A 26,344-nucleotide genomic window follows, 5' to 3' on the forward strand; every position below is an offset into this window, starting at 1 on the left:
TTTTTATAACTATCTTAGCTTATAACTTTATAGGAGTATTATTTATTTTAATCAATACATGAATATTATTGTTAATCTTTAGTATTCAAAAGGTTTAGTCTAGCCACTCCAAATTTTTTTAATTAATAAGTATCAATAGTCTTTAATATTATATACTTTTTTCTGTCAATTTATGTATTTTATTTTTTCTTTAGCATATCTTAAAAAGAATGCAATTTTCTATATTCGGCAATTCTCTCATAAGTCATTTCTATAAAACTTGACATCTATCATGTTTTCCCCTTCCACTTTTACGAGTTTAGGATTAAAAGAGTAGAGTGTTTATCACTTAAGTAAATATCTCTTGTTTGCACGACTTCTAGCATGATACCCCTTCCGTCGGACCTTTTCTACTTTTGCACCTTTAGAATTAGACGCGTAGAGTGCTTACCACTTAAGTAACCCATCATCTCTTAGGCTACATGACTTCTATCATTTTGCCCCTTCTGTACAACCTTTTCCACTTTTTATCTTTTGGTGACTTGAATTTGTAACTTTAAAATTAAAAGTGGAGAGTGATTACTATTTAGCAACCCTCTTTTATCTTTATGACTTCTATCGTTTTTTTCACCTTTCTCATCATCTTCTCCATATTACTTTTTTTCTGATTCAAACTTATAATCTTAAAATTAGAGGTTAAGAATACTTACACTTGAGCTACCTCTCTTATCTACACATGACATCTATAATACAATATAAATAAGTAGGGGTCACACAAATCTCATAGTTAATTACATCATTTTCCTATTTTTTTTCTAATTACAAAACTTTCTTAAATTTTGATGGAATCTGGATACATCCCAAAAACTCCCTGATACATCGCGTTTCTATTCCGGATACATCCCTCAACGTCTCGATACATTAAGTAAACAGATGTATCCGACGAATACATCGCGTAAAGTAATGTATTTGAGAATAGAAGAGAGTAGGAACTTTTATAATTTTTTCAAATGATAATTTTTTTAAAAAAATATGATAAAAATAAATCGTGTATTTTGATAATTTTTCTTATAAATAATATAAATCTTTTCTAGGGATAAAATTGACATTATGAAAGAAGTGGTATAGTTCACAAAGTGAATACTCTTATTTTAATTTAGCATGAAGTACGAAATTTTTTAAAAAACACTTATAATTCTTATAATCTTAATTAAAATATATAAAATTTATCAAATATCTTTTAAACCTATGATATCAAAATCAAAACTTGAACAAAATAAAATAAACGAACAAATTAAAAAATAGTCAAACAACACAATAAGTAAAGTTTTTAAAAAGGTATAGTATAATAAAATCACCGCTCTAAAAACACGGGATGGGCTTTCATGGGCCACACAAATTTTCAACTATGGCCCGAATACTTTGACTGCCAGTCTGCACTGTTTCCTCCACACATATAAATACCTCTTAACTCTATCACAATCTCCATTATAAATCCAAAAAAAAAAAAAACGGGAAAAAATTCGAACGTTAAAGAAAACGACAGATCGGAAAAAGTAGCCGGAGAAAATATGTCTTGCACCGTCGCACTTTCAAATTCGCCGGTGTTCTCGCCGTCTAGGGTTCCGGTACCGGCTTCTCTTCGTTGCAAAGTTTCTAGTTCTTCTTCATCTTCTTCACCTGAAACCCTTACCCTAACCCACTCTCCTTCAATGACCTCATCTTCTCCTTCTTCTCCGTCGTCGCCGCTACGGATTCTTCGTCTTCAGAAACCTCCACAGAGTAACCTTATTAGAGCTTCTAATACTGATTGTTCTACTTCTACGGTTTTGAAGAGGAAGAGACCGACCAGGTTGGATCTTCCGGTGACTTCGATGAGTTTCGGGAATTTTCCGGTGACTCCGGCTGGTGTAGCGGATTTGGTGGAGGTTGAGGGTGATGGATATTCTGTTTGCTGTAAAAGAGGGAGAAAAGGTGCAATGGAGGATCGTCACTCTGCAATGGTTAATCTCAAAGGAGATTCCAAACAGGTAGCTTCCGCTGTTAATTACTAGTAGTACATTTTATGGTTCTATTTCAGTTTCTGAAACTTATTTTGGTATATTTGGAAGCTCATCTGGAACAGGAAATGTAAAATTTTAAAATTATCTCAAATTCTCTGGACTTTTAGCGTCAAATTGAGTATCTTTGCTGGTGTCATAGAGTATGTAGTTGGAAGGTAACTGTCAAATTATTGTTTTATGCCTAGTCTGAGAAAATTAACTAATACAAACAACAACATACTCCATGTAATCCCACAAGTGGGGTTTGATGAGAAAATTAACTAATACAAACAACATACCCGGTATAATCCACAAGTAGGGTTTGGGGAGAGAATTAACTAATGTTTCTCCAAATTTATTTCCTGATAGAAATAGAACGTCACTGAAAATGTATAAGCACCAAGTTTGTCTTAGAGGGTGGATTATTTTGCCTGTATTAGAATGAAAAAGGGTCTGAACATAGTGGGATGGATATACCGATATTTACCCTTGAGTTTGGATTAAGGCATGTTTGATCTTTTATAAATTGTTATGAAGCAGTAAAAATTGACAAAGGACTTACTTTGTAACAGGGTGTTTTTGGTATATTTGATGGTCATGGAGGAGTAAAAGCTGCAGAGTTTTCAGCAGAGAACTTGAATAAGAACATTATGAATGAAATAGGGAAGACAACCGATGACAAAATTGAGGTGGCAGTGAAAAACGGTTATCTTAAAACAGATTCTGAATTTCTCAACAAAGAAGTTCGGGGTGGATCATGCTGTGTGACAGCATTGATCCAAAAGGGCAATTTAGTTGTATCTAATGCTGGGGATTGTCGTGCTGTTGTGAGCAGAGGAGGGCTTGCTGAGGCATTGACCTCTGATCATAGGCCTTCAAGGAAAGATGAGAAGGATAGGATTGAGGCATCGGTAAGCAGCTTTACGAAGAAATTATGCTTAGCTATGTGCTACCCTACTTTTGTTTAAATATAAACAGTGGCTGATGTTCTTGTGCTTAATGTTCTGTAGGGTGGCTATGTAGATTGTTGTCATGGTGTTTGGAGAATTCAGGGATCTCTCGCTGTATCAAGAGGTATTGGGGATCAGTATCTTAAACAATGGGTAACAGCAGAACCTGAGACGAAGATTCTTGAACTTAATCCTGAATTGGAATTCTTAGTCCTAGCATCTGATGGCTTATGGGATACTGTTAGCAACCAGGAAGCAGTAGATATTGCTCGTCCTTTGTGCACTGGCATCAGTACACAGCAGCCCTTGTCAGCGTGTAGAAAGCTCATTGACCTCTCTGTTTCACGAGGTTCACTTGATGATATAAGTGTGATGATAATTCTACTGGGACAATTCTGTTGACAAGATCCCCAATTTAGGTTAGGAATTCTTTCTCACTCTTAACTCGTACACGAGTTGCTAGCTAGAGATTATAACTAGAATAACAGTTAGATCAGTTTACTAGTATGAGGTTTTTAACTCTGTAAATCAAATTGTTATGAGACTTCAGATCAGGTGAAATGATGAGCAAAACCCCCTTTTTATCCATTTGCTCATTAGACAGTGTTTATGATATTATTATCCTGGAATTAGGTAGACTCTTTTCAAGAAAATTGACAAGTCACATTTTGCTATCAATCGTTAAACATCCCCAGATTGTATAATTGTATCACATCTGGCTTATACTAAGGAACCAGACTTGAAATTTGGTTTTACAAATGACAGAAGATTTAGTTCTCCTTGTCTACTTTGTGTAGTAAACGTAGTTCTTAACTTCCATAGTTTTGAAACGGCCATGTACAAGTGTGAATCCTAATGCTAAAAACTTTATTCTCAAAATCCTGGTAGTAACGTAAAGTGGGATGTTGTATTACCAAGATTGAGATTCGTAAATATGTTAATAATGAATTCTAGATCTATAACTTCGACTCAAACTGTTAGCATCGTCAATATCGTAGTATGAATGGTAGACCAAATCATTTAGTTAACAGAAAAGAAAGTAATAATTGGAGAATGTTATTTTGATTAAATAAGTGTTTATTAGCTTAAGAAAGACATTTGATAGGTTAAGTTAAGTCTGGTAATGGAGTGAAGATGTCCAAATGCAGTCAAATGTCAACAATTCAAACTCTATATGGTCCTAATATGTGAACTCATATCCACAATTAGATAAAGTCAACATGTGTAATTCCAAGAGAAGAAAAAATTGCACTTTTGCCCTTTAAATGGGATGGTTGATCTTAAATATTACTCCTTAAATAAGTTGATTTTAAATTTTTGTCCTTAAATTTATATCTAGCGTGACATTATTTATGAGATATTATGTAACAAGAGGAACTTTGTATCTGTTCCTCTTCTTCAGGGAATAACAAAAGGCAAAACAAAGGAAAAAAGAAGAAAAGGGAGGTTCCAGATCTAATTCTAAGCAACAAAAAGAGAAGCAAGTTCATCCAGGGTATTCTTTAGTGAAATCTGCCACTATTTATACTACTCTAGCAACTATTACTCTTGCTCATTTGCTAACATCTTAGGCAGAGTCTGTTTTCCTTTTACATCTGGACCACGTATTGATCCAGGTATTGTGACACTCATTTGTACCTGGTACTACGTTTGTTGTTGTTCAACCTGTCCTGCTGAGTCGTTATATTACCGCCCCCATGGAGAAGAACCTTGTCCTCAAGGTTCAAGTGAGGAAACTATTGCAAGAGGGTATATGAGTACTCCCAAGTGGCATCTTTAATAGGCAAGCCTACCCATTTGACAAGGCATTGAGACACCTGATGCGCCTCTTTGGTAACATCCCTTTTGTTCAAAATAACTTCAGGTGTAAGTATGACAGAGGGAGTTTGGTCCAACAAATCAAATAGGTGTTATTTGATTAGTTGGTTTACCGATACATTTTCGTAGCACTGAAACATGGAACACTAGATGGATTCGAGAAGATGATGGTAGATCGAGTTTATCAGCCACGTCACCAATGTGTTTAATGATTTGGAAGGGCCAAAAGAAACGCTTACTCAATTTGGAATGACGTTAAAGACGAACTGAAAACTATCTATATGATCGAAGACGGGCATACACCCAATCACCGATATCAAATATCACCTCCCTACGACCTTTGTTTGCTTGATACTTCATCCTATCTTGAGCCTACAGTAAATTAGACTTCAACAGAGCTAATGTCTCATCGCGTTGTTGCAGAGAACTTGAAACTGCAGGATTTGAAGTGTTGTCTAACACAAAATGAGAGACAGTCGGAGTAGGCCGGACATTTACAAGATTAGCTCCTAGTAAGAAGAGAATGCGATGATCCTGTAATCGTGGAGGTGGTAAAGAGGATGGGGTTGAAAAATCTCTAGATAGGAAATCAAGAGAGTGGTTAAGTCAAGGGGGGTGGCCATTTCCGACCATAACTGAAAAACCAAAAGAAGGTTCAACAAGTAATTTGAGTGCCTTGGCGGACGAGGCTGAATAAAATTGTGTGTGCTACCTCCGTCAAGGAGAATCTACATAGAAAGGCCTTTGATAAATGTAGTGACACGAATCGTAAAGGGATGAGGGCCACCGAACAAGGCATGGTAACTAATGTGAAGTAGAGAAGGGCTTTCAGTAGTGGTATCTGGAGGTGGCGAATTTGATGGGGGTGGAGACGAATCAGAAGGAGTGTCCTCTGTAGTGTCATCATCCTCAAGAAGTAAAAAAAGTTGAGGAAAGGATGAACATTTGTGACCATTGTGATATTTTTCATCACAATTGAAACAAAGGTTAAGTTCACGTTTTCGCTGAAGCTCTGTGGGTGTTAGCTTTCTGAATGATGTACGACCAACGTCTGGAATAGATGCAGTCAGGGCTGAAGAGCTTGAAGAAAGGGTCGTATTTTAGGGTTGGAAGATGTGTGGAGGGAATATGGACTAGCAGGGTTTTTTGACAGATAGTTGGGCCAGATCGGCGTCCCAGCTTAGGCCAATTTTTTTTGCTCTTGCGAAAAGGCCAAACTGATTGCTTCATTGAGATCCCCGGGTCAAAAAACCATGACATTTGATTTAATATCAGGGTGAATTCCAGAGGTAAAAGAAGTGTTTCATTAACGGCAGCTATACCTCAGAGGTACGATTGGCTAGTTTCTCAAATTGAGAAAGATAGTCACGAACGGAGGTTTGCATCTGTAGTTTTGCCAACAAGTTTTCTGGTCCCTCCATTAATTTTGACCCAAAACGAGTAACAGGAGCCCTAAGAAAGTGGTCCCATCCACAGAGTTGGCGGTTCCAGTACATCCACTCTCATACATCTCCCTCTAGAAAGAAAGAGCATACATTCAAGGGTTGCTCATTTGGAATATTGTAAATGTCAAAATACTGATGAGCTTGGAAAGCGCAACTCTCTACGTTGGTACCATCAAACTTAGACAAGTCAATCAGTGTCGATTTATCACGTCGAAATGGATTAAGGGCATGGGGTGGAACGGGAAGCACCTGGTGTGGGGGTTGCTGATTCAGTGTGGGTGTTGGTGTAGTATGCTGATAAAAAGTTTGTGAAAGTGGCATAGATGACTGACCCAAAACTGAAGAAGGACTACCAGCGGTCAGATATGGAGTTGAGTTACAATTTCTTGTAAGGTAGCGTTGATGGAGTCAATGGCTTTAGATTGGCTAACAGATTGTTCTTGAAGCTGTTTCACAGCCTCATCAAGAGATTTCAGACGAGTGTTGTGTGCACCATCACCCATGGTAGAAGGAGGGGCAATAAAAGCACCAAATGTAACAAGAAGAACTTTGTATTAAAGATAAACTGATTGCAGGTCACAAGAGGGACCTGTTCCTCTTCTTCAGGGAATAACAAAAGGCAAAACAAAGGAAAAAAGAAGAAAAGGGAGGTTCCAAATCCAATTCTAAGCAACAAAAAGAGAAGCAAGTTCATCCATGACCTTCTTTAGTGAAATCTGCCACTATTTATACTACTCTAGCAGCTATTACTCTTGCTCCTTTGCTAACATCGTAGGCAGAGTCTGTTTTCCTTTTGCATCTGAGACCACGTACTGATCCAGGTATTGTGGCACTTGTTTGTACCTGACACTACGCCTGTTATTGTCCAGCCTGTTCTGCTGAGTCATTGCATATTATGTTGCTAGTGTTTTGTCTGAACTATAATAGAATTAATTTATGGTTAATTAACATTTCGAGGTACAAGTATTAATTTATCGTTAAGTAATTGCACCAAATACATGCATTAAAATATTAGTGCATTTGTAAATTTGGTATTCATTTTATAGCATATTTATTACCTTTGAATCTGATAAATATTACTATTACTATTTCTGATAACGCCACATATTCCTAGCTCCTACACTTTTTAATACAAGAGGATGATGCAGTCTGATTAACGTGTTTTATTAGAAGAATAGTTTCATTATTTCAACTTTGATTTAAAATATTATTTACGAAAGAGTGTTTATTTGACAACTTCATTCATTATTTTATTCAAGTTGAAAAATGGTTTGAGAAGTATTCGAGTTAAATAATATTTTTTTAAAAAAAGTCAATTGATATCGATATCCATACACAACAACTTTCAAATACATTTTTAAAATTTTAACTTCAAATGCTTTTCTTTTAAATTATTTCAACCAATTATTCTCCAAGCACATACTTAAAAGGGATACTAGATGAGTGTATTTGTGCTACGCATAGATGTTTGATGTCATTTTTATTGTATTTATTAGTTTTGAACAGCCTTTTACTTTATAATTTGCTATTAAATTAGTAATTTTGAACAATTTTTACTTCATAATTTTACATCTCCGATCAATTTTTTTCTGAGCATGTAAGAGAAAAGTGCAAGTAGAAGCATCAGAGTAAACTTTGAAAATGGATCAACTACTACACAATAGCATAAGATATCTCAAATATTTATGTATATATACATACACTGTCAAGTATATAACTTGAATTCAATACTAAAAGTGACTAGAATTAAATTTTGCGAAATTTAAAATTGAAAAGTTCAAAATTGAACTTAAAAATTCAATCCAATCTGAGAGTATTTGAATTGAATTTGAATTATAATTTTTTTTAAATATATATAATGATTTGGCTATGGGAAGGTGGACTATTTCAAATTAAAAGTCAAATCAAGACTAAAGAAGCATTAGATTGCATGCCGAGTGTTCGTTATAATTAGATTAGTCATATTTTTTTAAAACTTTTCACAAAATCATAGATTGAAGTCTAATTTTTGAATTTTGTTTTCTTCATTATCGTAAATGTCTTGCATTCAAATTAGGTTGTTTGTGTGTGTATGTGTATGTGTATGTGTGTGAGTGTGTGCGGGTGAGTGATTTCAAATTCAATATGAAAATTTTAATTTGAGATTTTCAATTTTCGAGGTGAAGAAATTATAATTCAAATTCAATTCAAATACTCTTAGATTGGATTGAATTTTTAAGTTCAATTTTAAATATTTTGAACTTTCAATTTTAACTTTCGCAAAACTTACTAGAAGTCAATTCTAGTCACATTTACGATAACGAAGAAAACAAAATTCAAAAATTAGACATCAATCTATAGTTTTGTGAAAAGTTTTAAAAAAATTTACTCTCTAGTCAAATTTTTAATTATAATGAACACTCACGCATGCAATCTAATCCTTCTTTGGAGTCTGTTTGGATAAACTTTTTTTAAGCTTTCAGCTTATAAACTGTTTTAGATAATCTAAGTCAAATAAATTGAATTATGTTTTGAGACTTATTTTAAGCACAAAATGATTTTAAGTTGGTCAATCAACTCAAAAAACCTGAAAACAGCTTATAAGCTAATCCAGGCCCTCAGTCTTGATTTGACTTTTAATTTGAAATAGTCCACCTTTTCATAGCCAAATCAATATATATATATATATATATATATTCACAAACAAAATTCATTCACCCATTATAACAATTTTTCTTTTTTTAATTCAATGAAGTTTTCGGGTCAATTCTCACAAGAAGAACAAGATCATCAAGATCAAATAGGAAATTCAAGAGAATTGAAGATCTAAGTTGATGACCAAGAAGAAACAAATACTAGTATGTGGGATATATTAGGAAGTCTTGAACTCATATTTTTTAAATATCATGAATGAATTCATCCCATATGCTAATGTTTTTTTTTTCTTGATCATGAATTTTATTCATCAACTCTCTTGATATTTCTATTTGATCTTTGATGATTTTGTTCAAGTTGTGGGCATTGGCCTAAAAATTCCATTGAATTAAAAGAAAAAATAATGAAAATTTAAATTTGTGTAGTGGATGAATATATATATAAATATATATATATATATAATGGCTTGATTATGATAAGCTAGACTATTTCAAACTGAAAGTCAAGCTAAGACTAGAGAAACATTAGATTACATGTGTTAGTATTCTTGCTTGTTAATGGTTTAAAAAGTACGACTAAAGAGAAAAAATATTTAAAGCTTTATACAAAATTAAAAATCTTTCTTGTATATCTTCAAAAGAGGAAGAAAACGAAAGTCTTTAATAAAGATCTATTTTTACTATTGCGGGACAGTAAATGAGATACTTGGATCATTAATATATGTTTGAACAGTGGAAAATTTGACAAGATCTTTTTAAAGTAAATATTGCTTATGATATTATAAACGACAAAAAAGATTCGTCAAAAAATAAATACAAACAAATGCTAATATTTATAAGGATCGATTAGAATTTCTTGGCTCAATATTTAGGTGGGATTTTAATAGAGTATTTAATATTTGCACGAAAAGAAGAAGTGTTCTGTCAATAGTGAAAAAGAGATGAAGTTTAGTCAAAGAAGTACGAGGTACAAATTGAGAAAAGAGATGACCTAATTTGATATATGGGTCTTGAGCGTTTTGCTGGTGAAATACATGGGTTTGGGCCTATATTTGAGCTACTTTTTAGATAGATTATGACAAAAAATAAGAACTGAAATATTTGGTCTTATTTGGGGTGTTGATCGAATGTCTGTCCATTTTCATTGTATTATTTCCGGATTTTAACTTAATAATTAATACATAATATATTATGTGATGATAATTAATAATTAATATATGTAAAATATTAATATTTTAACTTGACGATAATAAAAAAGAAAAATATAAAATATTGGCTTATAGTTAATTTATAAGTACGAATTTTGAAATAAAGTGAGGACCATTAATTGTCTCAGACAAAAAAGTACAAAGTAATAGTAATGACTTGGATAATAAAATATGTAATTTTAATAATAATTATAAGAATGTAATCATGATGATAAAAGGATAATAATAGATTAATATAAAAGCTCGAAAATATGAATTGAAATTAAAAAGAGTTAAAATTAAGTTTCAACATTAATAATATTCATAATATACGTGTGTCCGTGAACTACATAAATTGTCAATTTAAGATATACTCATTTCAAAAAAGTCAGATGGAGAAGATTAGCTTTGTGGCTGAAAAAGAACTCCTTTGAGGAGAAGATCGGGGGCATCTTGGAATCTCCACTTCAGCTGGAAAAGGGGATTTAGATCGAAGAGAAAAAAAATGCAAGGGATAAATGAGATGAACTTATATAGAGTTCTTATCACAATGCACATGACTTTGTATCTGTGTCAAAATTACTTTGAAATCCGCTACATTCTACTCGCTGAGTATAACTCCGCAGAAGAGAAAGGGATAACGAGCAAGGAAGAAATGAGATAAAAAAATGACAAACGAGGAAACTTACTTTTGCGAGCTGAGAAAGTGTAGAAACGAAGACATTGAGAGGCAAATGTTAGATGATCCACAACAAGATAAAACGAAAGGTCATGTTCAAAGTAGCTTCCTGCGGCGACATAATAGAGAAGAAAGCGAAGATCACAACAGAAACCCTATCTCAGATGATCGATTTATAGATGCTGGCAAGCTGCCTTTAGTTTTTTTTGGACTCATTTCAAGCTCCACAAAAAAATTTTAAAAAATAATTAAAATTCAAAACAATAATCAGAAACAAAACTCATACTTATCTATAATTCAAATAAAACCTACAAATTATTGATTGCCTCATAGATGTAGAATTTCAATTTCATCAAAGATTTTTGTCTACTTTTACTTTCGTCATTTGTAGAGCTATCCTTCCTAAATAAAAATATTTTCTTTTAACCAAAATTATCAATTGATTATGCTACCAACATGAACATTGCCAAACAAGGCATTCAACTGCCAATTAGGAAAATAAAAAATAAAATAAAATATTGGGAAACTTACATAGATATATTATATTAGAAAAATATTTATCAATTATAGCAATAATATTTTTATTTTTTTGCTGCACTTATAATACAATTTTAATACATATTACAAAAAAGAATTTACAAAAATACCTATAATACAAATTTGCCACACTTTAATACAATTATAATACACTGTATCAATTTTTTACTAATCAAACATAATATATATTTAAAACACTTATAATACATTTATATTACATGCATAATTTACTTTTAATACATAGTGTAGATTTATCATAAATATTATTATATATTGCTATAAATAATAATAACTATAAAATATTACTAAAATTAATAATTATTTATTAAAAAATATTTTTTAAAGTAATTTTTTCTAAAATAATTCACTACTCCATCTCCTTTTTATCGCCTCACAGACCTTTAACTTCACTAAAAACCCTAGCTCCAAACCCTTGTTGCCTCCATTTTCCTTCCATCACAAAATTCCAATTTCGCTTCGGTAAGCTTTCGTTTTTCTACATTTATTCTTCTTTCTCTGTCTCCATTCTCTTCTCAGTTCAGTTTTCGTGTGTGTTTTTTTTCAGCAGAATTTGTGTGTTTGAATTTATAGCTATTTGGTAACTATGTCGGACGACGAGAGAGAAGAGAAAGAATTGGATCTCACAAGTCCTGAGGTCGTCACCAAGTACAAGAGCGCCGCTGAAATTGTTAACAGTTAATCTCCTTTCTCTGTTTTTTAATTTTTTAATGCTTTTTTGGGTTTTTAATTTGATGTTTAATGTATTTTTTTACATACCCTGTTTGATTTTTTGATTGATAGTTGAATCTTTTGTGGCAGCTGATAGCTGAAAGTTCGTTTTTAACAATTCTTTAACTTCGTTTTTTCTTGAAATGAAGTTTATAACTGTAGAAATTATATATGGAAAACAATAACAATTGTTTGTAATTATAATGATTAAAGGGTATTTGAAAAGCCATATTCAGAAAGAACTAAGTTTTGTTATTTTGGTTTCAATTTTGCAGAGGCTCTGCAATTGGTGTTGTCGGAATGCAAGCCAAAAGCAAAGATAGTTGACCTCTGTGAAAAAGGGGATGCCTTTATCAAAGAGTGTGTACTTCTTGGATTTTCTGTACTTTCAATACATGTAATTGCCTTGTATCTCAGGAATAATTACTGATTGATGAATAAATCACGGTGCAGGCAAACTGGAAATATGTACAAGAATGTGAAGAAGAAGATTGAGAGAGGTGTTGCGTTTCCAACATGTATTTCAGTGAATAACACAGTGTGCCATTTCTCTCCTTTGGCTAGTGATGAGACAGTACTGGAAGAAGGTGATATATTGAAGATGTAAGTAATAGTTTGCATCACTTTGAGGTGATTTTCATTGTTTGTCGTGATTCCAAAAGCTACTTTAGAAGGAAAAAAGGAGAATTCTTTCAGCACGGAGCTAAGCTTGAATTCTAGCATCAAGTGCTGATAGCAGGAACTTTAAGTCATAAATAATTTGGTTTTTGTCAAGGTCAAATTCCTAGTCTATGCATTTGAATGATTTGCTTTGACCCTTTTTAATTGTATCGTGAAATAAGATAAACTGTTTGTGTGAGTAACATGTTGTTCTTTTTTGATGCAGTGATATGGGATGTCACATTGATGGATTTATTGCAGTAGTTGGACATACACATGTTCTTCACGAAGGACCCGTTACTGGTAGAGCTGCTGATGTCATTGCAGCTGCTAATACAGCTGCTGAAGTTGCTTTGAGGCTTGTGAGACCAGGAAAGAAGGTAATGTCATTCTAGATGTTTGTTTATTCTGATGCACTAACTAGTTGGTTCAACATCATTATTGACCAACCCAACCATGCACATCATTGATCCAACTTTATTGAGCTGCATGAGTGTCGATAGGTTTAAATTTAATTGTTAGTTGCTGAAGACATATTCTAATAGATTGTATTGAGAAGTAATCTATATTGAACCTCTGACGCATCTATTGTGTGAAGGGTTTTGGATATGTAACTATGACTTCATCTAAGTTCATTAGATGAATTCTTAGCAACACTTCATCGTAAAGCTTAACCTTATTCCAGAAGGGACACATTATTCATATATTCAGATTCTCAATCATTGCTTTTCTTGAAAGTATAATTCCCCAGAAGTGTGCTGCAATTGGATGGGGGAGGTACATACTAGCTTTTGCCTTGGAAAAGGATATCTTAATCTGTTAGATTAATTCCTTAACATGGTTTAAGATGATTGAACTCATGATGTTGTGGCATGATCAGCTGTAGCTCCAGTTTGCATGAAGCTCAGAAGGAAAAAAAATTAGAGGGAAATATTTTGGCAAGATTCTATTTTCGTCAATATTGATAAGAGGAGAGTCCCTTTAGATCCTTGGTATTTTCTCTAGTTCAATTTTCACAAAATCAAAATCCTCTCTGTCAGTACTTTTCTCTTACTATCCCCCCCCCCCCCCCCACACACACACTTTTTTTTTGGAAGTTACTTTTCTGTTACTATAAAATGCAGTAACATGATTTCTTGAAAAAATTCTTGATATGTACCTCAGTCAATAGTCCTTTACTTGCATGAGATCCACTTAACTGAGTTTGATGGTATGTAATGCTCGAGTTATAGATCATCTTGGGTAGTGTTAAATGAAAAGTATATTTACGAGTGTAAACTTGCAATTTGTTAGGTTCTATTTTATTTCAATTGTGTTCTTAATCCTCAGATTACTGTGAGGTGAGCTTCATGCCTTCCTTTGGTCTCATTTGAATGTACAAATATGTAGACAAGGTAGAGTAGGTGTTAAGGATATAGATGTCGTATAGGCTAGTGAAGTCATGGATGAAAATGATAGGATGCTCTGTCTTATATCTATTTTTTGATTTCTTGTGTATTATTTTTATTGCTAAGTTCCTTGGACATTGCAGAACTCAGATGTAACCGAAGCTATTCAGAAGGTTGCTGCTGCCTATGACTGCAAGATTGTCGAGGGTGTATTGAGCCATCAAATGAAGCAGTTTGTTATTGATGGAAACAAAGTTGTATTGAGTGTGTCCAATCCTGATACAAGAGTAGATGAAGCAGAATTTGAGGAGAATGAGGTTTACTCCATTGATATCGTGACAAGCACCGGTGATGGAAAGGTGTGGACGTGTATTGCACCTTTGACATCTGAAATTAAATATTATGATTTTTCCTTGTGAATCTCACAGTTTACTTTCACGGGCCTTTCTAAAACTTTGCAGCCGAAGTTGTTGGATGAGAAACAAACAACGATCTACAAGAGAGCTGTGGACAAGAGCTATAACCTGAAGATGAAAGCCTCAAGGTTTATCTTCAGTGAAATCAGTCAGAAATTCCCTATCATGCCATTTACCGCAAGGTCCGGTGATTTTCCCATTTTTCATATTCAGCAGTAGTAATTTAGAAGTTTCATGATAATAGTGATGTGTGGTTTCACATATCAAAGAAAATGCTGTTTAGTTACTCTTATTTTACTTGAACAGGGATTTGGAGGAGAAGAGGGCTCGTTTGGGCCTAGTTGAATGTGTTAACCATGAGCTTTTGCAGCCATATCCTGTTCTACATGAGAAACCTGGTTGGTACCATTTTTGTCAGTATTCAAATATAAATGGAAGTTTTGTTGATAATTAATGTCCCTTTTTTGTTTGTTTTCCTCATCTTTCGTTGCTATGCAGGTGATTTGGTTGCTCACATTAAGTTTACAGTGCTGTTAATGCCTAATGGATCGGATAGGGTTACATCTCATGCTCTCCAGGAGCTGGCGCCTACAAAGACGACAGAGGATGAACCTGAAATCAAGGCTTGGCTATCCCTTCCCACCAAGACCAAGAAGAAAGGTGGTGGGAAGAAAAAGAAAGGTAATTCAAAATTCATTTACAAAATATAGTTACTGAATCAATGTTGCAAAACGAGTAACATTTTGAACTCTGATATCTTACCCCCTTGCATGAGCAGGAAAGAAAGGTGACAAGGTAGAAGAGTCATCTCAAGCTGAGCCTATGGAAGGATAGTGAAGTGGCTCCAAAACTTTCATACTTGCAATTTTGAGGTGTGCTTGATCTATCAACTTTACTGAAACTATTGGTTCAGTGTGGGTTGATTCGGCACGTTGAACTGCTTATGTTCATCTTTGTGGGGTTATGAAAGACAATTATTGTACCCGTTGATGTTAAGTTGTTCTCCGTAGGTTTTTCAATGCTATTCAAAATTCTCTTATCATTTTAATTTTAAACCTTCAATAAGTACGTATTGTGTTCTTCTCTATTTGAAGTTAGAAAGATGATATTTTGACAAATATGTACTGGCTCAACTAAAAATCAAACTTAGGAATTTGTTTTTCTAGAAAAATTATTTCAGAGTTTTAATATAAAAACCTCAATTCTTAGTCAGCTCTTCGTCAAGAAATGCTAAAGAGGAAAGTTAATAGGAAGCCAGGTCTTATTATTTTATGAAACCTCTTTTGAGTGGTATTTTGTATGCCAAATCTAACCGACGTTTCTACAAAACTTGAAAAATATATGAAACCTCTCAACAATATATATTTCACATGCTCGTGTAATGATCTGTGACTTTCAAGAATAGTTTCACTCAATTACATTCTTTGATGTCTGCTCTAAATATAAAAAGTTATCACGAATTACGTTACAAATAATAAAATTAAAAAATTAAATGACTTTTAATTTGTTGTATTAAACATGTCACATGAAAAGTTAAAATTTAAGAATTGTAACTTGTATTGTATTAAAATGCATTTTCACTAACTCTTAAATTTTAATTTTTCACATAACATGTTTAAAAATTTACTTTAATTCAATAAGAGTTGCCTCATAAAATTTACTAATATTACCTAGTAGTACTAAATACTTCATATTTAATTTGTCTTATATACATATTTTTTCACTAATTAAAATTTACTTACTTATTCATCTGATCAGTTATTATATAATTAACCTTCTATTTAAGATAAAAATAATATCTAATTATTTTTTGATACAATCAAATATAACAATAGTAATTACACAAATAATATTATACTAACAAATACCTAAGTTTTTGTAATAATTATTGTATACATCATGGCTCTACAATGGTTTGTAAATACAACTTTTAAGGTAATTATCAACCTTGATTGTGATGAGGTGATTGAGATCTCTCCATTTTTAATTTAGTTTCGGATCTGACTTCTCGCAATAATTTTTTTTTATTTAAAGTGTCGCTCCTATAAATAAGCCCTAAGCCATGCAATGTGTAATTTAAATTTAATTGAATTCCAATACGGATATTGAACTGAGTGAGAAATAATAATACAAAACATAATATACAAATATGTTTTTAAACTTGATCTCAGTTGTTATCTATCTTCTCCAACTTTGATTGTGCACATATAGACATTTAAAATATCATAAAATTGAATAAGTAGATACACTAATAAATAAATTAACTAAAGTAATTAGAGTGGTAATTGTAGATCTAGAATTGATTATTTTAGGAAAAATTATCAAATTACACACCTTATATTCCTATATTTTTAATTATTCTCTACCATTTATAAAAAAAATCAAAAATCTCTCTTCTAATACATAGGAATGATGCTGATACATCACGATTTGATACATAAGTCCTTTTCATGATATATCGCTAGTTGATACAAATCAAACACAAAATATATCAGTAAAACATAAGTTTTACTGCTATTTTTGTTGTGTTCATGATATATTATGTTTTACTGCTATTTTTGTTGTGTTCATGATATATTAGGTGTTATAAACGTCATTCGTATGTATCAGAAATCTAAAAAAAAAAAGAAATTCAAGTAATTATCAAAAAAATTAGAATAAATTGTAATTATCAAAAAAATCAAAATAAATTATAATTGAAATTTTTTACTATGGAATATAAGTAAAATACCCTTGATTTTTTTGTAGTCCAAAGGCCCACCACCGTAGGGCATTTTATCAATAATTATAACACAAAATTCTATAAAAACTCCGCTTCTTCAATCTTTTGAGAGGCGGCGACTGACGATGTCCTCCGATTGTGTGAGTCGGTTGTGAACTACTTTCCTATATATTACTACTAATAATCAGTTAGTGTATAGTAGTATTAATTCTACTTCCGGCATAGGCGGACGCGTTCGAATCTATTTCTCCGACTCCGGTGAGTGCAAAGTTTTTCTATTAATTCGTCTTTATTTTAAATTACAAAAATTAATATTATCGTAATTGTTATTTTTTTTTACTAAACACATTCAAAATTAAAATATTTAAATTTAATTATTTGATAATTTATTTAGTTTGAACTTGGAAGGATTAGTTAAATAATTCAAAAAATTGAAGACAATCTTATTAAAACATAATTGATTTAAATTGGAGTGAATTAGATAAATTAAGAGATAAAAAGTAAAATTAACAATAAATAGATTTTTTTTTTATAAATTGTACTTAGGGTTTTTGTTCCAAGCATGCTATTGCGTGCTTCTCACAATTAATATTAACATTTTATATCGCCTTTCATCTGATCTGGTTGTCTCTTTTATGTAGGTATTTATCTCCTTCATCTTTTGGTTCTTCGTTTAATCGGTCAAATTTATTTCCTTTTTGTGCATCTTCGGTATGTTTTCGTATTTAAGCGAACTGAATTTGGGGAATTTTTGTTTCTTTGGAGGCCCTTATTTTTTGGGGCCTTGAGCCGCCCTTGTTTGTACTTAGGGTTTAGCTGTTTAAGTATTTGAGGTTTTTTTTTGTGTTGTTGAAATTTCAGGTTTTCTGATTTTCGATTGAAAGATGTCGAATTTGGGCGGCGGTGCAGAAGCACATGCACGTTTTAAACAGTATGAGTACAGAGCGAACTCAAGTCTTGTTCTAACTACTGATTCTCGTCCCCGAGATACTCATGAACCCTCTGGTGAACCTGAGTCTCTTTATGGAAAAATTGACCCTAAAACGTTTGGTGATCGAGCTTACAAGGGTAGACCTCCAGAGTTGGATGAGAAACTTCAGAAGGCTAGGAAGAAGAAGGAGCGGGAACCACTTGTCTCTGAGCCAACTAGACAAAGCAAGAAGAGACGACTTCAGGAAGAAAGTGTTCTTACTTCGAGTGAGGAAGGTGTTTACCAGCCTAAAACAAAGGAAACTAGAGCTGCTTATGAGGCTATGCTCAGCTTGATTCAGCAGCAACTTGGTGGACAGCCCCTCAACATTGTGAGTGGGGCGGCTGATGAGATGTTGGCGGTGTTAAAAAATGACAACTTCAAGAATCCTGAAAAGAAAAAGGAAATTGAAAAGCTGTTAAATCCTATATCGAATCAGGTGTTTGATCAGTTGGTGTCAATTGGGAGACTCATTACTGATTATCAGGACGGTGGTGATGCATCAGCGTCTGCTGCAGCTGATGGCGATGATGGTCTTGACGATGATGTCGGTGTAGCAGTTGAGTTTGAGGAGAATGAAGAAGAAGAAGAAGAGAGTGATCTTGATGTGGTACCTGATGATGAAGAGGAGGATGATGATGTGATGGAAGCCAGTGCTTCTGGCGCTATGCAGATGGGCAGTGGCATTGATGATGATGAGATGCGGGAGGCCGATGAGGGAATGGCCTTGAATGTTCAGGACATAGATGCTTATTGGCTTCAAAGAAAGATTTCTCAAGCTTATGAGCAACAGATTGATCCCCAACAGAGCCAAAAGCTTGCTGAAGAGGTTCTTAAAATTCTTGCTGAAGGCGATGATCGCGAAGTAGAAACAAAGCTGCTGGTGCATCTCCAATTTGATAAGTTCAGTCTCATCAAATATCTTCTGCGAAACCGGCTAAAGGTAGTATGGTGTACCCGTCTTGCAAGGGCCGAAGACCAAGAGAATAGGAAGAAAATTGAAGAAGAGATGTTGGGGTTGGGGCCAGATCATGTAGCTATATTAGAACAGTTGCATGCTACTAGGGCTACTGCAAAAGAGAGGCAGAAGAATCTGGAGAAAAGCATTAGGGAAGAAGCTCGGCGTCTTAAAGATGAGTCTGGTGTTGATGGTGATGGAGAAAGGAAGGCACTTGTAGATAGAGATCTTGATAATGGTTGGTTAATGGGGCAGCGCCAGTTTCTTGATCTTGACAGCCTTGCATTTCATCAAGGCGGTTTGTTGATGGCAAATAAGAAATGTGAGCTTCCAGTGGGGTCTTACAGGAATCATAAGAAGGGGTATGAGGAAGTTCACGTGCCAGCATTGAAGCCAAGGCCACTAGACCCTGGCGAAGAGCTTGTGAAGATATCCTCCATTCCAGAGTGGGCTCAACCAGCATTCAGCGGGATGACCCAATTGAACAGGGTGCAGAGTAAAGTATATGAGACTGCCCTCTTTTCTCCAGAGAACATTTTGCTCTGTGCTCCAACTGGTGCCGGGAAGACCAATGTAGCTATGCTCACTATACTTCAGCAAATTGCACTAAACCGCAATGAAGATGATGGTACATTCAACCACAACAACTATAAGATTGTATATGTGGCACCCATGAAAGCCCTTGTTGCTGAAGTGGTTGGTAATCTCTCCAAGCGTTTGGTACATTATGGTGTCACGGTGAAAGAGTTGAGCGGTGATCAATCATTAACTCGTCAACAGATTGAAGAGACTCAAATTATTGTGACTACCCCAGAGAAGTGGGATATTATAACGAGAAAGTCGGGCGATCGCACATATACACAGCTTGTTAAACTTCTTATTATTGATGAGATTCATCTCCTGCATGACAACAGAGGTCCTGTCTTGGAGAGTATCATTGCTAGAACTATTCGACAGATCGAAACCACAAAAGAGCATATTCGGCTTGTTGGGTTGTCTGCAACTCTTCCAAATTATGAGGACGTGGCTGTGTTTTTGCGAGTGGATCTGAAGAAAGGGCTCTTCCATTTTGACAATAGCTATAGGCCTGTTCCATTGGCTCAACAGTACATTGGAATTACAGTTAAGAAGCCACTGCAGAGATTCCAGTTGATGAATGACGTTTGCTATGAGAAGGTGATTAGTATTGCAGGAAAGCATCAGGTGCTTATTTTTGTCCATTCAAGGAAGGAAACATCTAAAACAGCTCGCGCAATACGGGATACTGCACTTGCTAATGACACCCTTGGTAAGTTTTTGAAGGAGGACAGTTTAACTCGGGAACTCCTACAGTCACAAACTGAGCTTGTGAAGAGCAATGATCTCAAAGATCTTTTACCATATGGTTTTGCTATTCATCATGCGGGAATGGTTAGAACCGATCGGCAACTTGTGGAGGATCTTTTTGCTGATGGCCATGTGCAAGTGTTGGTTTCAACAGCAACTTTAGCATGGGGTGTCAATTTACCTGCACATACTGTGATTATAAAAGGTACCCAGATTTACAATCCTGAGAAAGGAGCATGGACTGAACTCAGTCCACTTGATGTTATGCAAATGCTTGGTCGCGCTGGACGTCCTCAATATGACACCTATGGTGAAGGAATCATATTAACGGGCCACAGCGAATTGCAGTATTATTTGTCCCTGATGAATCAGCAGCTGCCAATAGAAAGTCAATTTATCTCCAAGTTGGCAGATCAGTTAAATGCCGAGATTGTCCTTGGGACTGTGTTGAATGCCAAGGAAGCATGTAAATGGCTCCTGTATACCTACCTCTATGTCCGCATGGTACGGAATCCCACACTTTATGGTCTAGCTGCTGATGCTCTCAAGACTGATTATGCTTTGGAGGAAAGGCGTGCCGACTTGGTAAGTCTTTCCAGCCTCAATTCTCATTAAAGCTCTGCAATCATCTAAATGTCAAACTCATATTATGATATTTCTTGGTAGCACCATATTTTTGTATTGCTAAATGTTGTTCAAATGGCTTGCTCATATTTTCCATGATTATAATCTTGTATTCCCATGAATATTGATGCTGATCATGGAAAAATGTAATGTCTATGTGTTAATATATCTTGAAAAAAAGTCTATATGTTGACATAAGTTCATAGCATTGTGGTACTTGGGGTTGTAATTATGCACTCTGATACCTATTATGGGCTTTTGACTTCAAGGAATAGTTTTCTGTTTGGTGATTTTCATTTCATGTTACTTTGGAATTGTGATCAAGTATTATAGTACAATATTTATGAGTTTTTACTTCAAAAATTCATGTGAAGATGGTTTTCATTTTGTGGTGCTTCTAGGCTGTAATTATGCGCCCTAATTCATAACTTCCGGGCTTTGCTTTAGAGGAGAATTCCTGTCAGTGGCTTTCAGTTTGTGTTCTTTGAAATTGGGACTAGGTACTCCACTACGGAAGTTATGATCTTCCTTCTGTTTTGAATGAGAATTTATGTTAATGCTTAGTTTATAATAATTAGATTGTTGGTAGCTGTCCTTCTTGGTGAGTTGATGCCAGCTAGTTGTTTATATGGAGAGCTAGTTTCCATTAGTTTGAACGTAACAGAGCAGAAACTAACCTTCATTATTATTCCTATGATAATCAATGGTAGTAACATCTAACGCATGTGCTGTTTTTCTTCCATCTTTGAAATTGTTGTTCCGTCCTTATTGTACTGATAGTTTAACATTCAAATTGTATTTTGTTCCATCTTAGCTGAAGAGCATTGATAATTCCTTCAGAGTTTGAAATACTTGCTTGCTTGCAGGTACATTCTGCTGCTATATTGCTGGACAAGAATAACTTGGTCAAGTATGACAGAAAAAGTGGATATTTCCAGGTGACTGACCTGGGTCGCATTGCGAGTTATTATTATATAACTCATGGGACAATTTCCACGTACAATGAGCATTTGAAGCCTACGATGGGTGATATTGAACTTTGTAGGCTTTTCTCTCTTAGTGAGGAATTCAAATATGTAACAGTCAGACAAGATGAGAAAATGGAATTGGCGAAGCTTCTAGATCGTGTTCCTATCCCGATAAAAGAGAGTCTTGAGGAACCTAGTGCCAAGATCAATGTACTATTGCAGGCATATATTTCACGGCTGAAGCTTGAAGGGCTGTCCTTGTCATCCGACATGGTTTATATAACTCAGGTTTGTTGTGTTGTATAAATAACCTCCTATTTAGTTGCTTACTATTTCTTTATTCATTCGTGTTTTAGTGTTATCTGATAGCGAATTATCTAACTTAGTTATTTTCTTTTGCAGAGTGCTGCACGTCTGATGCGAGCCCTTTTTGAGATTGTTCTGAAGAGGGGATGGGCTCAGTTAGCTGAGAAGGCCTTAAAATGGTGCAAAATGATAAGCAAGAGGATGTGGAGTGTACAGACACCACTTCGCCAATTCCATGGCATACCAAATGAAATCTTGATGAAGTTGGAGAAGAAAGATTTGGCTTGGGAGCGTTATTATGATCTTTCATCGCAAGAGTTGGGAGAGCTTATCCGGTTTCCGAAGATGGGAAGGACATTACACAAGTTTATTCATCAGTTCCCAAAGCTGAACCTCGCTGCACATGTTCAACCGATTACACGGTCAGTCTTGAGAGTTGAATTGACTATTACACCGGATTTCCAATGGGATGACAAGGTTCATGGTTTTGTTGAACCTTTCTGGATAATTGTTGAAGATAATGATGGAGAGTATATTCTTCATCATGAATATTTCATGCTGAAGAAGCAGTATATTGATGAGGACCATACTTTGAACTTCACAGTCCCAATATATGAGCCATTGCCCCCACAGTATTTCATTCGTGTTGTCTCCGACAGATGGCTAGGGTCCCAGACTGTTTTGCCTGTCTCTTTCCGACATCTGATTTTGCCAGAGAAATATCCTCCTCCCACTGAGTTACTAGACTTGCAACCTCTGCCAGTTACTGCATTGAGGAATCCAGCATATGAAGCACTTTATCAAGATTTCAAGCATTTCAATCCAGTTCAGACTCAGGTTTTCACAGTGTTGTACAATTCAGATGACAATGTCTTGGTTGCTGCTCCAACTGGTAGTGGGAAGACCATTTGTGCCGAATTTGCCATATTGAGGAATCATCAGAAAGGACCTGATAGTACCATTCGTGCTGTGTATATAGCTCCACTAGAGGCTCTTGCTAACGAGCGGTTCAATGATTGGAAAAGGAAATTTGCGGACCATCTGGGAATGAGAGTTGTTGAATTAACTGGGGAGACAGCCAGTGATCTGAAGCTGTTGGAGAAGGGTCAACTAATTATCAGCACACCTGAGAAATGGGATGCCTTATCTCGTCGCTGGAAACAACGTAAGCATGTTCAGCAAGTCAGTCTTTTCATTATTGATGAATTGCACCTGATTGGGGGTCAAGGTGGCCCAATCCTGGAGGTGATCGTCTCTCGGATGAGATATATCTCAAGCCAAGTTGAGAACAAGATCCGCATTGTTGCTTTGTCAACTTCCTTAGCTAATGCCAAGGATTTGGGAGAATGGATTGGGGCTACATCTCATGGGCTCTTCAACTTTCCGCCTGGTGTAAGGCCTGTTCCACTTGAAATACACATTCAAGGTGTTGATATTGCCAACTTTGAAGCTAGGATGCAAGCCATGACAAAACCCACATATACTGCAATAGTCCAACATGCAAGGAAGGGAAAACCTGCACTTGTGTATGTTCCCACAAGGAAGCATGCTCGCTTGACTGCTGTAGATCTGGTGACTTATTCAAGCATGGACAGCGAAGACACACCTATATTTCTGCTACGATCTGCAGAAGAGCTGGAACCTTTTGTGGAAAGGATCAATGAACCTATGCTGCAAGAGACACTCAAGTATGGTGTGGGCTACTTGCATGAAGGGTTGAGTGCCACTGATCAGGATATAGTGAAGACATTGTTTGAAACTGGATGGATTCAAGTGTGTGTGATGAACGGTACAATGTGTTGGGGAGTACCGTTATCTGCACATTTGGTGGTGGTCATGGGAACACAGTACTATGATGGTAGGGAAAATGCACACACTGATTATCCCGTTACCGATTTGTTGCAGATGATGGGCCATGCCAGTCGACCTCTTGTAGATAGCTCAGGGAAGTGTGTTATCCTCTGCCATGCACCACGCAAGGATTACTACAAGAAGTTCTTGTATGAAGCATTCCCAGTTGAAAGCCATCTGCAACATTATCTCCATGATAATTTGAATGCTGAGGTGGTGGTTGGCGTTATTCAGAACAAGCAAGATGCTGTTGATTACCTAACATGGACCTTCATGTATAGAAGGCTGACACAAAATCCAAATTACTACAATCTGCAGGGTGTTAGTCATAGGCATCTGTCTGACCAACTGTCGGAGCTAGTGGAGAATACCATCAGTGACTTGGAGGCAAGTAAATGTGTCACTGTTGAGGATGAATTTTTGCTTTCACCTTTGAATCTCGGTATGATAGCGTCATATTATTATATCAGTTACACTACAATAGAGCGTTTTAGCTCTTCTGTGACCTCCAAAACGAAGTTGAAGGGCTTGCTGGAAATATTGGCGTCAGCATCGGAGTTTGAACAGCTGCCAATACGACCAGGGGAAGAGGAATTGATAAGAAGGTTGATTAATCACCTGCGTTTCTCTTTTGAGAATCCGAAATACACAGATCCTCATGTCAAGGCTAATGCTCTTTTACAAGCCCATTTCTCTAGGCAAGTGGTGGGTGGAAATCTTGCTTCTGACCAGCAAGAGGTGCTTCTTTCTGCTACTAGGCTGCTTCAAGCAATGGTTGATGTTATTTCCAGTAATGGTTGGCTTAGTCTAGCACTTTTAACAATGGAGGTGAGCCAGATGGTGACACAGGGGATGTGGGAACGTGACTCGATGCTTCTCCAGCTTCCACACTTCACAAAGGAATTGGCTAAGAAGTGCCAAGAAACTCCAGGGAAGAGTATAGAGACAGTTTTTGATTTAGTGGAGATGGAAGATGATGAGAGGCATGAGCTCTTGCAAATGTCGGACTTGCAGCTTCTGGATATTGCCCGGTTCTGTAATCGGTTTCCAAACATTGATTTGACGTATGATGTGCTGGACAGTGATAATGTGAGTGCTGGAGACGATGTAAGTGTGCAGGTAACCCTTGAGCGAGAACTTGAGGGTAGAACAGAAGTTGGACCTGTTTTTGCACCTAGATATCCCAAAACCAAAGAGGAAGGATGGTGGCTTGTCGTCGGGGATACAAAGAGCAACCAATTACTGGCCATTAAGAGAGTTACCCTCCAAAGAAAATCTAGGGTGAAGCTGGATTTTGCTGCCCCTGCTGAAGCTGGAACAAGGAACTACACACTCTATTTCATGTGCGATTCTTATCTGGGTTGTGACCAGGAATACAACTTTACTCTTGATGTTAAAGAGGCAATGGCTGAAGATGACAATTGAAGAGAATGATGTAGCTTTTTCTTTTTATGAACTTATCCTGAATGCCTGATTTATTTCTGTAGACAATCTTGTGGCGATTAGTTATGTGGCTTTCAGTTGGTGCTAGATCTTTTCTTTTTTGATAAAAGCTAGACTTCAATTTCAATTCTGCAATTGCTATATAGCTTTCATTTGTTATCCGTTTATTTTTTCAGGAACTCGTTCGGTATGAATTGCAAATGGATGGACTGGGTTTTCCATTTTTTTAATATTCCTGCTCGTGCCCGGATAGAGTAGTCACTGAACTTTGACCTGATTTGTTGGACAAGTGATCCCTAGACAACTTACTGCTGAAAATAAAAAATTTCAGGCGTCTTGTAGTTGTTTCTATGGTACAATACTTATTGGGTATTCTTTCAAAATCTAAATTTGACAAATTGAAATCTATATTTTTTTTTTATTATCATAAAAACAAATTAAATCAAATGTCTATAATTTCAGAAGTGTAATAAATCAATAGTAATAGCCTGAGGATTAAAACCATTAAATAGAGATTCTAGCTTTATATTTTCATAATATTGCATCTATCTTCTTGAACTTCTATATCAACCACTAATTTCAAATTTAATTCCAAAACATAAAGAATCATCTCGATTAATTAGCGTTTTAATTTATAATAATGTTTATTAATTAACTAAGGCTTAATGATTTTTAAAAAAAAAAGTAAAAGAAAAAAAAATCATGTGCGTAAG

The 26,344-nt window shown here is 35.3% G+C and overlaps 3 protein-coding genes across 8 annotated transcripts; all 3 read left to right on the plus strand.

Moving 5' to 3' along the window:
* Positions 1 to 1,449: 1,449 nt before the first annotated feature.
* LOC129898990 (probable protein phosphatase 2C 25) lies at positions 1,450 to 8,513 on the plus strand. Of its 2 annotated transcripts, XR_008769458.1 has the most exons (5): positions 1,450 to 2,009; positions 2,594 to 2,932; positions 3,032 to 3,390; positions 4,374 to 6,166; positions 8,378 to 8,513. XR_008769458.1 is itself a non-coding variant. In XM_055973724.1 (3 exons), exons 1-3 carry the CDS (start codon positions 1,551 to 1,553, stop codon positions 3,371 to 3,373), a joined length of 1,140 nt encoding a protein of 379 aa, XP_055829699.1. In that variant the 5' UTR covers positions 1,450 to 1,550; the 3' UTR covers positions 3,374 to 3,649. The 2 variants fall into 2 exon arrangements, 1 of the variants encoding a protein (XP_055829699.1); XM_055973724.1 differs by lacking the exons at positions 4,374 to 6,166; positions 8,378 to 8,513 and having other exon boundaries at positions 3,032 to 3,649.
* Positions 8,514 to 11,641: 3,128 nt separating this feature from the next.
* On the plus strand, positions 11,642 to 15,528 carry LOC129900464 (ERBB-3 BINDING PROTEIN 1). Of its 2 annotated transcripts, none has more exons than XM_055975446.1 (10): positions 11,642 to 11,750; positions 11,836 to 11,965; positions 12,275 to 12,359; positions 12,453 to 12,602; positions 12,886 to 13,039; positions 14,191 to 14,406; positions 14,509 to 14,645; positions 14,770 to 14,861; positions 14,962 to 15,144; positions 15,242 to 15,528. In XM_055975446.1, the coding sequence occupies exons 2-10, from the start codon at positions 11,875 to 11,877 to the stop codon at positions 15,295 to 15,297; spliced, it is 1,164 nt and encodes a 387-aa protein (XP_055831421.1). In that variant the 5' UTR covers positions 11,642 to 11,750; positions 11,836 to 11,874; the 3' UTR covers positions 15,298 to 15,528. The 2 variants fall into 2 exon arrangements, with proteins under 2 accessions (XP_055831421.1, XP_055831420.1); XM_055975445.1 differs by having other exon boundaries at positions 11,839 to 11,965.
* A 1,740-nt stretch (positions 15,529 to 17,268) lies between these two features.
* On the plus strand, positions 17,269 to 25,798 carry LOC129899185 (DExH-box ATP-dependent RNA helicase DExH12-like). 4 transcript variants are annotated; one of them, XM_055974036.1, is made up of 5 exons: positions 17,269 to 17,443; positions 17,827 to 17,896; positions 18,047 to 21,024; positions 21,930 to 22,319; positions 22,434 to 25,798. In XM_055974036.1, the coding sequence occupies exons 3-5, from the start codon at positions 18,070 to 18,072 to the stop codon at positions 25,611 to 25,613; spliced, it is 6,525 nt and encodes a 2,174-aa protein (XP_055830011.1). In that variant the 5' UTR covers positions 17,269 to 17,443; positions 17,827 to 17,896; positions 18,047 to 18,069; the 3' UTR covers positions 25,614 to 25,798. The 4 variants fall into 4 exon arrangements, with proteins under 4 accessions (XP_055830011.1, XP_055830010.1, XP_055830013.1 ...); XM_055974035.1 differs by lacking the exon at positions 17,827 to 17,896; XM_055974038.1 differs by lacking the exons at positions 17,269 to 17,443; positions 17,827 to 17,896 and adding an exon at positions 17,749 to 17,826.
* Positions 25,799 to 26,344: the final 546 nt, after the last annotated feature.

The sequence above is a fragment of the Solanum dulcamara genome, chromosome 8 (assembly GCF_947179165.1).
Source record: "Solanum dulcamara chromosome 8, daSolDulc1.2, whole genome shotgun sequence".
NCBI lineage: Eukaryota > Viridiplantae > Streptophyta > Magnoliopsida > Solanales > Solanaceae > Solanum > Solanum dulcamara.

What these genes read in the sequence shown, in the direction of transcription:
- LOC129900464 (XM_055975446.1), top strand. Translation starts at nt 11,875, where the DNA reads ATGTCGGACGACGAGAGAGAAGAGAAAGAATTGGATCTCACAAGTCCT. An exon ending in CGCCGCTGAAATTGTTAACA is followed by an intron (nt 11,966 to 12,274) that starts GTTAATCTCCTT and finishes TCAATTTTGCAG; the next exon opens with AGGCTCTGCAATTGGTGTTG. An exon ending in GAAGGTGATATATTGAAGAT is followed by an intron (nt 12,603 to 12,885) that starts GTAAGTAATAGT and finishes TTTTTGATGCAG; the next exon opens with TGATATGGGATGTCACATTG.
- LOC129898990 (XM_055973724.1), top strand. Translation starts at nt 1,551, where the DNA reads ATGTCTTGCACCGTCGCACTTTCAAATTCGCCGGTGTTCTCGCCGTCT. An exon ending in TCAAAGGAGATTCCAAACAG is followed by an intron (nt 2,010 to 2,593) that starts GTAGCTTCCGCT and finishes ACTTTGTAACAG; the next exon opens with GGTGTTTTTGGTATATTTGA. An exon ending in AGGATAGGATTGAGGCATCG is followed by an intron (nt 2,933 to 3,031) that starts GTAAGCAGCTTT and finishes AATGTTCTGTAG; the next exon opens with GGTGGCTATGTAGATTGTTG.
- LOC129899185 (XM_055974036.1), top strand. Translation starts at nt 18,070, where the DNA reads ATGTCGAATTTGGGCGGCGGTGCAGAAGCACATGCACGTTTTAAACAG. An exon ending in AGGAAAGGCGTGCCGACTTG is followed by an intron (nt 21,025 to 21,929) that starts GTAAGTCTTTCC and finishes GCTTGCTTGCAG; the next exon opens with GTACATTCTGCTGCTATATT. An exon ending in ACATGGTTTATATAACTCAG is followed by an intron (nt 22,320 to 22,433) that starts GTTTGTTGTGTT and finishes TTTCTTTTGCAG; the next exon opens with AGTGCTGCACGTCTGATGCG.